The sequence below is a fragment of the Dermacentor albipictus genome, chromosome 1 (assembly GCF_038994185.2).
Source record: "Dermacentor albipictus isolate Rhodes 1998 colony chromosome 1, USDA_Dalb.pri_finalv2, whole genome shotgun sequence".
NCBI lineage: Eukaryota > Metazoa > Arthropoda > Arachnida > Ixodida > Ixodidae > Dermacentor > Dermacentor albipictus.
Genome location: NC_091821.1, coordinates 358,396,262 through 358,410,650, shown reverse-complemented (window position 1 = coordinate 358,410,650; position 14,389 = coordinate 358,396,262). Strand labels below are relative to the sequence as shown.

At 43.6% G+C, this 14,389-nt stretch overlaps 1 protein-coding gene across 1 annotated transcript in view; it reads left to right on the top strand.

The window, feature by feature from the left end:
* The window catches only part of LOC139054595 (transmembrane ascorbate-dependent reductase CYB561-like), a 37,665-nt gene that overhangs the window by 10,350 nt on the left and 12,926 nt on the right, over positions 1 to 14,389 (top strand). Inside the window, exon 4 of the mRNA XM_070531829.1 lies at positions 14,140 to 14,294. Coding sequence (XP_070387930.1) covers positions 14,140 to 14,294 — 155 coding nt within the window. The remainder of the gene's footprint in view (positions 1 to 14,139; positions 14,295 to 14,389) is intronic.

Sequence of the window (14,389 nt, the reverse complement as noted above, 5' to 3'; positions counted from 1 at the left end):
TTTCACAGCCCACTTTCTACATCAATATATTATAGTAAGTGGCAAATTTGGTTTCGGAGCTACGAAGGTATGCTCAGCAGCTTTTTATTCTCTTTTTCGATGGCAGTCCAGATATAGCAGTGATCCGTTATAACGATCACATTTTTCGGTTTTCTTGCTATTAGCCCCGAGAATTAGGAGTGGCGCCCTCTCGCGAGTGACGTCACGGCCAGGACGCCGCTTGCTCCGGCTCGCTCGGCTGCCGTGCGCGCTCGTTCCCTTCGTGTATGCTTGGGGTATGGGTGGCTCGAGCCGTACATATTGAAGAATACGTCGGCTTCTTTCAGCTGCCATACCTTAACCACAGTTTCTTTTTCAAAAGCGTGTGAGTCGAGAAACTTTGTGGCTTGGATATCGCAAGCTAAGTAGCGTTAAAGGGGTCTACTAGGTTTTGCAATGCATATATGCGCCGTGTCTATCGGTAAATTTTGACTAAAAAAAGAATATCTGCAAATTCAACGCGCGAAGTTGTGTATGATGCTTCGCTAAACATTTAACATTCCTTTAGTATTTAGCTATGAGAGGCATTGCATTTTACGTGGAAGAAAAATTTGGTAATTGGCGTCAACATGTTATCTGATTTTAGAAAGACACTGCCCAGCGAAGCTCTCATCACGATTCCTATTACTCTGGTGTGTTGTTCTGTTCAAATATGGCCATTCATTAATGCGTAAAAAAATAGTTAGGCGCGCATTTCTTATGAAAAAGTTTGCTGCTACTTTCATCCCCCTCTGAAACAGGCCTCCAAAAAAAACGAATTGCTCATGGCTGCTAACACGACGGCACGTCATGTAGAGTATTTACATAGTTAATTCACAAACACCATAGTAGCAATCACCTGAGAGAAAAGTTTCGTTGTTAAGATCGAGAGCCACTCAATTGAAAGTGATGAAATGTTTCATAGTGGCCCTCAGTAGCCTTTATCGACAATATGGCACACCCCTGATCACGTAACGGTAGCAATCGACTGTTTGTATGGCGAGGCACGCTATGTTCGCGAAACCCATCAGTTCACTACAACTTCGAATTAAAACCATAAAGCATGTTTTTTACAGCGCCAACTGGAATGGCTAAAGTATTCTCGAGCTACTACACAGCAGCTTAGATTTCCTGTATACAAAAGGAAAATTCAAGCACGTTCTGTCTCACCATGTCTCGATCCAGCGTTATTCAATTATACAAACGGATAACTATTCGCTTCGTCGGTACATAAAAGAGAACCTTGCAGGCAAATTAAGTTTGCTCCAATCCAATCGCAAACATTCATAAAGAAAGCACCACAAGCCTTGCATATACTTTCACTTGATTTCTGACCCTCCACCGGGGGAATTTCGATATCTTCAATATGTCCCATACTACTAATCATTGACGCTTCGACTTCTTTCTGGCTGCAGCGATGCGGTCCAGCAGGCATACTTCACTAAAAAAATTGGGCCGAGCAGCCTGTGTCAGTTAGCCAAACAGATTCGTCATGTATATTCCTCAAGCAGCAAGCACCAGTAAATTTCTCAAGTGAGTTTGATTTGATTTAATAATTTCCATTTACACACACACATGTACAGAGGAGTGGTAAGTGGAGGTGGATGAGGGAAAAAAGTCGCACAGACGCGGCTTGAGGTAACCTCACCTCCTTAGGTACAATATGGCTGCATGGGGTAACACATCAAGCGCCATATAAATTACATTTATATAGTGGCCATAAAACATTGCAGTTAGACAATATATGAAAGAACAGTGAAATATTTCCACAATAACAATGCAAAACACACTGCGGCATTGAAATAAATAAATGATATACACTAGGTAACATAGACAAAAAACGAGGAACATAACATACATTATTAATCATTAACAAACGCGCTCTAAAGAGGTGAGTTGAACGTGTAGCATGGAAAAGGGAATATATATTGGTACATTCCTATTTGTACTCTGTAAATAGCTGTAAGCCTTCATTAACTTTACTTCAAGTTTCCGCCGCTTAAAAAAAATGAACACGTGAAGAACTGCCTAATGTTGACAAGCAGTTAAAGAAGCAAGTGAGGCGTGTAGAATCTAAGCTCTAGTATTAGTTAAATCCCCGTGCTACTGCCGAGCGTTTCTGTGAGGAAATGCAAAAATTCGATATTATACCATGAACTACTCGTCGTGAGCAAAGCTGTTTTAGCGGAATAAAATCAACGTAACTGCTGTAGAAGTCATATATAGCCAGCTTTGTGACATACTTGTTGCACCGCGGCAGGTATGGTATCATAACTGGATTCCTATAGGCTATGCTCTTGCGATTGTCTATCCGCGTATGAAAAACCCGCAATGGGCTGGTCTGCGTCGCTTCGGCTGGCACCGTAGCGTTGCCTTCGAGAGCTGCATTGTTGTCTAAGAAATTAGCTCTTTGAATAAATGTTCGCAAAGGAAGATCGTCGTAAAAATATATTTGAGACGACCACCATAAGTATACAAGCAGAGAGAACGAGGGCAAACAAACGAAAACACCGCAGAAAGCGCTCGGACAACGCCCGAACTGTAGCAGACGACAGGCGCGAGTCCGTGCCCTGACGTCACGCGAGCGGCGCTCGCAGCGCCGCTCGTGTTCGTTCTCGGGGCTAATTGTTATAAGTGGACTGCACTGTATTATAAAGTCACATCCATAACAAAAATATGTTCATTATATCTGATTTTTCCTTCTCAAGAGAGAGAGAAAGAAGTTTAATGACACGAAATGCCGAGAGGTAATTCTCAAGAAGAATTCAGGAAATTTACACAGAATAAAAATGGGTTGTAGTGCATTTGGCAGGCATTACCGAGCCATGACATGCAGCTAACTGGCATCCTTGAAAAGAAAAGTGTACAATTATTGCATTCTACTGTTTCTAACATATTGGGCAGGAACTTGTAGGTTAACGAAGACGATTGAAAAGTTAAAGCCTATACACTGAGTGATGGATTGAAGAATGTTAGGCGTAACATATAGAGACAGGAAGAGACTGGTGTGGATCAGTTAGCTAATGGGGGTAGCCAGTACTCTATTTGACATTAAGAGAAAGAAATGGAGCTGGGCAGGGCATGTAATGCGTGGCCATGTAATGCATTGTGCCCACAACCACTGGGCACAACCACTGGGTACAGGCACTGGGCACAACCACTGGTCTAGTAGAGTTAAGGATGGGTGACAAGACAAGGGAAGTGTAGTTCAGGATGGCAGAGACTTGGGTAATGTGATTAAGTTAGGAAATATCCAGGCATAAAGTGGGGTCAGCTTACACAAGACAGGGGTAATTGGAGATCGCAGAACGAGGTTTTTGTCCTGCAGTGCACATACATTGGCTGGTATTGATAATGATGATGTTATCCAATATGCTTTATAAGCATATAAGCATATTATATTCGTTACACTCTGGTATCGGTGAAAAGCATTTTAGACTTCATTATAGCTGATAATTCGTTATACCCATTTTTGTCATATCAAAGTTTTACTGTATAATGTGATAAACATAGAAAGGAACACAAGCATCTGTTACATTTTCAGGACTATGGCTTTGCCGATAACTATACAAAATGAATAAAAAATCGAATTCTTACTATCCCATCACTCTTGCACTAGCATAAGAACACAAGGACAGGGACTTGAACATGAAGAAACAGGAATGAATGAGTGAAGCACTGACAACTGTCATTTATTGAAAAACTCAAGCCAGCATGAAGGGTGAAAAGGAGGAAAATGCATTTGAAATCGTGATCACAGACATTCATTTTATTTATTTCATTTCACTTATTTATTTTCTGAAAGTGCCCAAGAACAACCTTACGACATAATATTGGTGCACTTGTGTTACACTAAAACCTAAAAACAAAACAGAATATCTCAAACAACAGGGGTACAAAATGCAACAAAAAATTGAATTAATCAAAGACAGAAGTCAGATACTAATGAGCAAATAGTAGAGCTGAATATATCAAGATCATGACGCAAGGTATTTTGTTGTGTTAGAAGACGTGTTGTAGTGTTAGAGGTGCCAGAGGAATTCACATAAAAAATGCTAGGATCATGCAAGTTAGGGAGAGGCACGCAGAACATTGCAGCTGACAGTAACCACAGACAGGAGAAGTGGTTGTGTATTAGTTTATACAAGGATAAGTAATAACGGTATTTCCACCTTGTTTCTAAGGGTCTAATATTAAACATGCACACTACACAGTCATAGGAATAAAATACACGGCGTTCAAGAAATTGATTGTACAGGATACAAAAGAAACATTGCTGAACACATTAAATCTTTTGCAACATTGGTTGAATTAATACAGTTCCATACAACAGAACTAAACTTTAATTTCGAGCGGACAAAAGAAGAATACAAGATAATAAATCAGTTGGCATTTGTAAACTCTTTAGTCATTCTTGATATGAGGCCTTGCTTCCTGTAGGATGCATTAACGATGCTTGAAACATGTTCTTCAAAAGGTAACCGGTAGTCGACCAATATTCCTAACTCGTGCGTACAGCTCATTCTTTTCAAAGGAATGCTATCAAGTGAGTATCCATATAGTAAAATGTATATTTTGCGATTAAAGGAAACAACAAGTGTCTTAGTTGGATTAATGCCAAAAAAGCTTGAAGAACACCACTTCACAAGGGAATTCACATCTTCCTGTAATAATTCACAATCCTGCTCCGATTCTGTTTCACGGTAAAGTTTAATATTGTTACAGGGAGAAAAGATGCTTGACAATATATTTACAAAATATGTACAACAGGCAGAAGACTGGCATACAAGATGGAGCCCGTGCACTCGACTATCAGTGAGTGTCATCTTCGTCAGTCCTCTAATCATTATTCGCTACTGCAGCGCCTTGTAGCATGACCCCCGGCGGCGAAGGCGCTCTCCCAGCACTTGGCAGGTTTGAGTGATATCGCTTCAGTTGAGCAACAAGAACGATATCGGAGGAGGATCGTGGTGTGGAGGTATCGAGAGATTGTAACTCGTAGGTCACGTCTGCCACTTGACGCAAGACATGGTATGGGCCTGAGTAAAGCGAAATCAGCTTCTCACAAAGTCCAACTCGCCATGCTGGTTTCCAAGGAAGCACGATGTCACCAGGGTTAAAGTGGGCATCGCGTCGACAAGTGTCATGTATGCGTCGTTGCTTTTCTTGGTAAGTGGTCAGACAGAGGCGTGAAATCTCATGTGCCTCGGTAGTTCTAGATATGGCATTTCAGGCATTTTCTGACATTGTATCGAGAAAGGCTTGGAGGATTGTGTCAAATGGTAGCATAGAGTCTCGTCCCTACAAGAGAAAAAATGGAGAGAAACCAGGAGAATTATAGTGGGACGTATTGTAGGTGAATGTAATGAACGGCAGAGCGGCATCTCAGTCATAGTGGTCAGTGGAGACGTACATAATGAGCATTTCTGTGATACTTCTATTGAGCCGCTCTGTGAGGCCGTTGGTCTGAGGGTGATGTGCCGTTGTAAGCTGGTGCTTTGTAGTGCAGGCGTGCAAGATGTCCTGGACAACCTGTGAGAGAAAGTAGCGGCCCGGTTGATAAGGAGTTGTCGGGAAGCGCTGTGGGGAAGTATCACTGCGTCGAGAAGGAAGTTAGCGACGTCAGTTGCACAACTGGTAGGGAGAGCCCGCGTGATCGTGTGCCGGGTGGTGTAGTCCATAGCAACTGCTATCCACTTGTTTCCACTAAGCGATAAAGGAAAAGCGCTGAGGAGATAAAGACCAACTCGAAAGAATGGCGCAGATGGTATTTCAATGGGCTGAAGATGGCCAGCTCTTAGGGCTGCTAGTTTTTTACGGTGCTGACAAGATTTACAGGTGGCGACGTAATGACAAGCGGAACACTAAATACCAGGCCAAAAGAATTGACGCTGAACATGGTCATATGTCTTTGAGACTTCCCAGATGACCAACGGTTGGGACATCATGATACTGTGCGAGCACAGTCTGACGCATATGCTTGGGAACAACCAGTAGCAATTCAGGGCCATCAGGATGCATGTTCTAACAGTACAATATGCCATCTTGCAGCATAAACATATGTGAAGAGGGGTAAATTGGCAGGTCCGTCAGGCTGAGAATGATGTCTTTAAGGTAAGGGTCGTGTTGTTGCTCATTGGCGATGCCACCAAACGCAATAAGCGCAAGGTCGTGAGTTGACTTGCTGGTCTCAGCCTGGTCTGGTGGGTCTGCTGGATGACACGACAAGCAGTCAACGTCCTCATGAAGTTGGCCTGTCCTATACACCACTGTGTAAGAGTATTCTGGAAGCCATAGAGCCAACTGACTGATACATCCAGCTGGTTCTTTTAAAGACAAAAGGCAGCATAAGGTGTAGTGATTGGTGATAACAGTGAAAGGCCGTCCATAGAGGTGGTGGCGAAATTTACCTACGGCCCAAAAGAGGGCCAGGCATTCACATTCTGTGATCAAGTAATTGTGTTCGGCTGGTGACAGAAGATGGCTAATGTGTGCAATGACATGGTCGAAACTTTGGTGTCGTGCCAAAACAGCGTGTCGGGATGGCGAAGGGGAGCGGTTTTAGCATGCTGGCCATGATGGCAGAGCGCTGTTCTTGTCATTGTGTACCGGCACTCGGGAACTACCACCTGGACGTTAGATGTTTCGATAGCTCGGCCAAGGCTGCGAGTTCCAAGCACTGCGACAATAGTGGGAAATGTGTCCAATGCATCCACAACAGAAGCAGATAGGCCTGTCATCGGAAGTCCGCCATTCTGTGGTATTCTGATAACGAGGATGAACAGTTGGGCTTCTGTATAGCTCAGGTGTGGCGGGTGGGTGGTAGTCAGGTCAGTTGACTGGGCAAAGCGTCTGTAATGCCACGTTTGCTAGTTCTTGACACACAATGGTTTGGGTAAGGGAAATGGTTGCATGGGACTTGTCGGGGTTAAGCACCTGAAGGTGAACTGGGGAGGCAGCATCAATCTCGCGGTGGATGATGCACACAATATTGTCGGATGCAGCAGGAACAGGAGGAACTGGTGGGAGAAGGAGATCCTCACAGGTAGACGTCGCAGCTGTGTTTGGAAGATGTGGGAAGTTCAGAGTAACGCAGCAACTTTTTGCTTCTTCAAAGCGTCAGAATTCATTGATAATGTCTTGCACTGTGGATGAGTTTTTAAAAACCAGATGTGCGAATGCGTCATCAGTGGTACCTTTGAGAATATGCACAACCTTTTCCGTTTTCGGCATCGTGTCATTGGCTTTGCGTCAAAGCACGAGCACGTCCTGGATGTACGTCACATAGGGCTCGGTGCAAGTCTGAGCTCGGCATGCAAGTTCTTTCTGCGCAGCACGACGGCGTCCAATGGGCTTGCCAAGCAGATTGATGAGCTTTTGCTTACATACCTCTCAGCTTGTAAGTTCCTGCTCGTGGTTCAGAAACTACACTTGTGTCGTGCCCGCCAGACAAAATATGATGTGCGCTAGCATCAGAGTCGGGTCCCAGTTATTGTTACTGCTCAACTGTTCTTACAGTTAAAGCTAATCTTTGACCTTTCGTGTTGTCAGAGCTGGGAAAGGTACGCGGGTCACGCAGTTTTGTGAAGACGATGAGGCGGTTGGCGGCAGATGGTTGAGGCACGGTTGGTGACCTGCTCGAAGCATTCTTGTCGCCGCCTTGTGCTGGCATTGTAGATGCCACCAAGGAGCGTTTGCTGCATAAATCTGTCTTGAAACTCGGAAAACCCGCACTCTCCTCGAAAATGTTATGGGGAGAAAAGACACTGGACAATATATTTACAAGATATATACAACGGGCAGAAGACAGGCATACAAGATGGAGCCCATGTGCACGACTCTCGGCGATTGTCGTCTTCGCCAGTTCTCTCATAATTGTTCGCTACTGCAGTGCCTTGTAACAGTATCGTCAGCGTATAAAAGGAGATGCGAATAATGCAGACATTCTTCAAAGTTACTAACAAATATTTTGAAAAATAATGGGCCTAAGATAGACACTTGCAGAACACTGAAAGTTGATTCATAAAGCAAAGAGTACTTAGCACCAACGTGAACATAATTTAACCGAGTTGACAGGTAGTATTTAATCAGCATGCACAGGCTACTACTAATGCCGTAATGCAAGAGTTTATGGATACGAAGATCATGAGAAACAACATCAAATGCTTTTGACAAGTCAAAGTACTGTACGGTGTCTGTCTTTGGTTAGCAACAGCAGGTCCTGCAGCATCAAGAAAAGAAACAAGGTTTGTTTCCACAGACCTACCATGAACAAAGCCATGTTGGTATATACTAATCTTATGCTTAAAGAAAAGGGACAGATGTGTAAACATAGCTATTTCAAACACTTTTGCAAACAGCGACAAGAGGGACACGGGGCAATCATTTTTTATGTCACTCACGCTGCCATTTTAACGAACTGGCACAACTATTGCATTCTTCCAACAAGAAGGAAAGGCACTTGTATGCAAAGCAAGAATAAAGGTGTGTGTAAGGAGAGGAACAAAAATAGATGGACAGCCTTTGATAACAAAACTTGGTATGCGGTCATAAGCAAGACAATGCTTTGGTTTCAACTTACAGCCACTACGATATTGTGTTCTGTAAAGCATGAAATGTTGAAATGGTCACTGAAGCTATACTACCAGTCACCAAAGCTAGGAGCACACGTGGTATTTAGGAAAACTGAGGAAAAATGTTCTGCAAATGCATTGGCGATATTGTCACAGTGTCTAAGAATGCCATGAGATGGATAATTTATGACATTAATTTCAGCCCGCTTAGAACTTTAATCATTTACATTGCACCAGAAATGTTTTGGATCGCATTTTAGATGCTCTTCAACAAACTTAATGTTCATCACCATCTCTACATGTTACGCATTTCACCTGGCTTCGCAAGACACAAAATTTTTTTATACCACGCGGATGATTGTTTTCTTGAACTTCCTATGATACCTTAGCTTTTTATGAAGTAGACCGTGTAATTCCTTAGAAAACCACGTAGGATAGCGAGGAGGATGAAACTTTTTGCAGTGAGTGAAGGCTTCCAAAGCACATTTTGCATTACAGTGAAGCCTCGTTAAACTGTAGTTGGCTGGAGCGCAGAAAAAATGCGTACTAAATGGTAGTACTGCTTTACTGAATTAGCATGAGGTCGAGCATGAGATCGCCCTGTCAAAACGGAACTCAGAGAGAGTGCGATGCAAGGGAAAAAAAAAAACATGCAATATTTATTCACTTCACGCGACAAAAGTGATATTTTAATTTGATGCCACGGCAGCGACGACAGCGGCTTTGAACTTACTAAAGCTGTGAGCCAACTTTTCAGCCTGCCCCCTCTCCTCGGCAAACACTCGCATGGCAGATTCCTTGTTGGCGTCGTGTATTCTTCGTGCACGGGCACGGTAGCGTTGCAGAAGTCGCAGCGTGTTCTTTTCGTTGCGGGGTGCTGTTCTCATCATCATGATTGCATTCATGAGGCTGACGTAATGCGCAGTTTCTGCCACTGTCGGTCCTGAATTGCCCATGCTGTCGCTTTCCGAGTTGTCCTCATCACTGTCGCTAGGTGACACTTCGGCAACAGCAGAGGCAACGATAGCGAAAAGTCGAACCTCGTCAAAAGCGTGGCAGTTTGGGCGAGTTGGTAGGCGACCTCGCTGTCATAGCCGACATGGCATCTTTTCGCGGTCGCAGGAGCGCTGCTAAGCAACTTCTTCGCATTCCAAATGCCACACACCATAGTCAATAGTAGATTCCTGTCATATGCCAGTGCCGGCTTCGTGTCACGTTTGATAGCACGAACGATATCTAATTTTTCTTCTATGCTGAGCACCCGGCGTCTTTTTTGTCCAAGCTTCGGCATGACGAGAGTCCTTGCTTGCACGACGCCACAACACTCTAGCACGGCACCGAAATGATGTTGCTGTTGATGTGGCTTCACGCACGAAGGCACACGGCACTTGAAGGCTGTTCCAATCTCTGAGGCTTGTTGTTCTGCCGGGCCACCCGATGGAGACGATGCACTGCCATGTTTGCGTGACCAAAAGGGGAAACACTACGTGTTAACCGATATGTACGTTGTAAGCTGGTACGGTTTATGCGAATACAAAACACATTATGTTCAATGGCCATTGAGTCGGAGATTTGACTTTACTACTTTTAAAACGAAACTACTGTTTAAGGTGGTACCGTTTAACGATGTTTTACTGTATCAGTACGGATGCTAACTGCTTTGTTGATATCTGTTGATTCAGATCAGTCGGCATCAATCAGATAGTGGTAAAGACCTAGATAGTCACCATTCGGAAAAACAAATAAGCGAAGAAGCTCGCTCAACCCATGAATCATCTCCAGAAAAATTTCGAATTTGAACGGAATGTGCCAATAGTCAACAGGAACCAAATTGCTAACAGCAACAGAAAAATTAACAATGCAGAAATTAGCCAGAATCAGATCAAAGCATTGCCAACGGAATTTAGAACCATGTTAGACTGCGTTAATCCAAGAAATTAAATAAGAACAGTGCATCGCAGCGAGGTGATGATGAAGACATGGATATAGTGCATGAAGAATCCCAAACAATAGACAGAACATTGAAATCGCCAGCTACCAGGACATTATATTTTGCAACATCAACAACTTTAACTAAGTCATTCATATGCTCAGAAAACTGCACGTTACTCATGCTAGGAGGGAAGTAGGCTGCGCAGAGTAACAAATTCTTGCCACCTTTAACAGGAATTTCAACCCACACAGTCTTTGGTGCGATCTGAAGGTCTGCGTGCCTTATAATGCTAAGATTGTTCTGGACAGCAATTAGCACACCACCGCCATATTTAACATGTGCATCATACACGCTGTCACATCTATGAATTGTGTATTCTGGTGGAAAGTAATTCTTGGACAGTAAGTCGTTGCAAAGCCAAGTTTCAGTTAAGCATACAACAAGGTATGAACTTGCTAGCACATCCTCATAGAAATAGGAGAATTTTGGGCATAGACTACAAACATTTTGGTAAAAAACGGAGCACTTCATTAATGAGGTTAAAAAAGACATTACGTTAATTTGTTGCTGGCATCCCTGGATGCATCGTGCCTTCTGTAGAAAGGCTGGAAAAGGCAACCCTTTGGCCAAATGTCTACCAAGTTGATTTTTTCTAAGACATTCTCATTCGCTGTGACACGGAAAGGAGCGTAGCTCTCATTCTTCGCTTTGAGCTTTTGGCAGTCAACATTGTTGCTATCAACAACTTTTTTCAGTGTAGCACAGATTTCATTGCATTTCATAGCACATATTGTGTGCCTTTGTCTTTAAGCATGTGATCACAAGTACAACTCCTTTTACCCTCGCTTTGCCTTTAAAATTAAATTAAGTTACGGGTTCTTACGTGGCAAATCCACTGTATGATTATGAGGCACGCTTTAGTGGAATTTTGGTCACCTGGGGCTTTTTAACGTGCTTGCAATGCACTGTACGCGGGCGTTCTTGCATTCCCCCACCCCTATATCGAAATTCGACTGCTGCAGCCGGCATTTGATCCCGTGACCTCGCGCTAAGCAGTGTGACACCAAAGCTATTAAACAATCATGGTGGGTTGCTTCATCTTTCATCCTTCTTTATGCTTTAAATAGACACCTGTTTGTGTGCCATTTATTCAGTCTGGTTTGCTTGTGCTCATGTCCATGTTCTTGTGATCTTGTGCTTGCGCAAGAAATCTTGAACTTCACCAACTATCCCAGTTGCAAGCATATTTACTGCTGCATTTTTGGTCATTTTCGAGAGCTTGTTCTGTTCAACGTTGGACTGCTTGTCAATCTTGACTGAATGTTCCAATCGGTGCCCATGCCTTTCTATAGGCTCATACTTGCATAATTTTGATCCTTAACTTGGCTTTCGCCAGATAATTTGGACTTGACCAGTTAGCATGCATGTGCCTTACCACTATAGGGATCTCAATAGCGATCCCTTAACTTGCAAGGTCCGTCTCGGCAGAGCTTGAGGGACAGTGAATGTGTTGAACACACATCATCTTCCACTGAAAACGCCTATTTTCCGCCCACCCTAAAAAGATTTTCATGCAATAATGGTAAATCAATGTTGGATTGGGGTATTTACTTCATTCTAATGAACGCTTTTTTCCTCCAGGAAAATTGAGCCAGAAACTGGTCGCAGCATTCGTATGCTTTGCCGCGTGACGAAGCTAAAATTATTGCGGCAGAGCTAACTTTAGGAAACCAGTTGCCACTGTGCAACACATATTAGACCCTTGCCCAGTTTTCTTGCAAAAAAATTTCTTTTGCGTTAGATTTCTACTTTGTTTAGGTGCTTTAATGTTATCTGTACATTAGTTTTCTTCTTTAGATACATAGGAAGCGGGGCACGTTTGATTCGGGGGCTTGTTAGAATTTGGCAACTACTGCCAAATGAATCAGCTCTGTGTTTTGAAGTCTTTTCTGCATCTTGTTCTTCTAGGCTGTGCATGTGGTTGGGCTCTGCCTGGTGGGTGATTCACTGGATGGCGCCTGATAGGAGTGGCGCCACTGTTGGTGCTATATAGTCTTCATTGTCCGAAGTTGAATTGCTCGCGTCTACATCATCAGGCGGGACAGCAAAGCGTGGCTGGAGGCACCAGTTCACTGATGATGAAGTATGAGACCATCGCAGTGCAGCAAAACATGCAAAGTGAGCTGTTGCAGCAAGACAACGTTCCCGTGCCACACAATGCACGAAGTAAGGTACAAATCAACATACTACTCTGATCACAAGGCCATGCTACTGTCGATCAACTTGGACCTGCAGATGCTGTCGCTGGAGCCCATGGATAATGACGACGAATATAAGGTGCAATGCCCTTCAGGTAGCCATCGAACGACGACTACGACATTCTGCCATAGTATGAGGGGGAGAGAGAGAGAGAAACAACTTTACTGGTCCATTATGAAATGAAACGCTTTAAGCGTCTGATGGGGTGGCTCCCTCTTCGTGGGCTCCATATGCTTCCAGGGCAAACGAACCTAATGAAGAAACGTAGTGTCAATATCATGGTGCCACTTGTAAAGTACTATTGTCGCTCGGCAAAGTGGTGTCATCATGCTGAAAAGTGGTGTCATCAAGAAAGAACAGTCAACACAATGTGCATGAAACACTGCTTTAATGACAACTCCACAAATAAACTCAGCTGAGAGCTCACAATATGGCTGGTTTGTCGTGTTGCATTGTTGTGACCTCATAAGCAGCAATATTACACTTGGAAACATAACACAGCAGCACTAAACTCAGCAACATTTCACCGCAACGCTAAACTCAGCAACATAACTCAGCAACATACTCAGCGACAAGTAATACTCTTGCATTTACACATCGTGAGAATTGCTTGGGTGCCCCCATAGTTTTTTTGGCCCCTTAGGACATTGAAGATCAAGAATCCAGAGGCTTATTGTGAAGGTATTGTAAGAGAGTAGAAAAGCTGAATTATCCAGCAATGTCAACTTTCTTGGGAGTAAGGTGGCCGCAATTAAGGGATGTGTGGTGCTGCCGGTAAGAGAAATTTTGTCCAAGTTGATGGGAAGTGTTCGCTTCTTGAAAACGAATTCTCTAGGCGCCTATCGGCAATTAGAAAATGTGAAAGATCCGATAAGTACATAACAAGCAGCACTTGCCGTGGGCTGTTCCAGTACAACACGTACCATTAAGAGTAAGAGATGGAATTCTTCAGTGAAAGATGGAAAACCTTTGTGATGCTACCCATTATAGCTTATTTCAAAGACATGCTTGAACCAGGCCTGTCATGACAGAAACGTTGCAGCGTGGGGCAGGAGTTTAGATGACTAAGAAAATCGGTTCATAGCTGAAGCTGTAGAACTATTTTTGGGAACAATGTGGGCCACTGTGGAATGTGCAACTGCAGGGCTGTATTAACACATGCTAGGCATGAATGCTTGCACTTGAGCTTGGCCAGCAAAAGAGGCTGGTCATTTACTATTGTGATAAATATATTTACTTATGTTTTCTAACGGAAGTAAGCAACTATGGTGCAGCTGTACGTGGCTGCTTATAGCATATCACACTCGTCATGTTAAACAGAGTACGTAGAAATGGTACCAATTTGTGCTATTGCAGCTACTGTGTGGATTCGTGGCGTTCCTGTTTCCTGGAGTGCGCCAGTGGTTGCGAGCTCAGTACCTGCCTCTGCATGTCTACTTTGGACTGGCAATTTTCGTGCTTGCTGTGGCCACTGCACTAATGGGGATCCTGGAGAAGCTCATCTTCACGCTGTGAGTCTTGGTGGAACTTCGCTTTGCATGGTTTTGGGTCATCAGTGTTTTATGATAGTGCAGGTGGATCTAGTTTTACAGTCCCTGTCAATAAA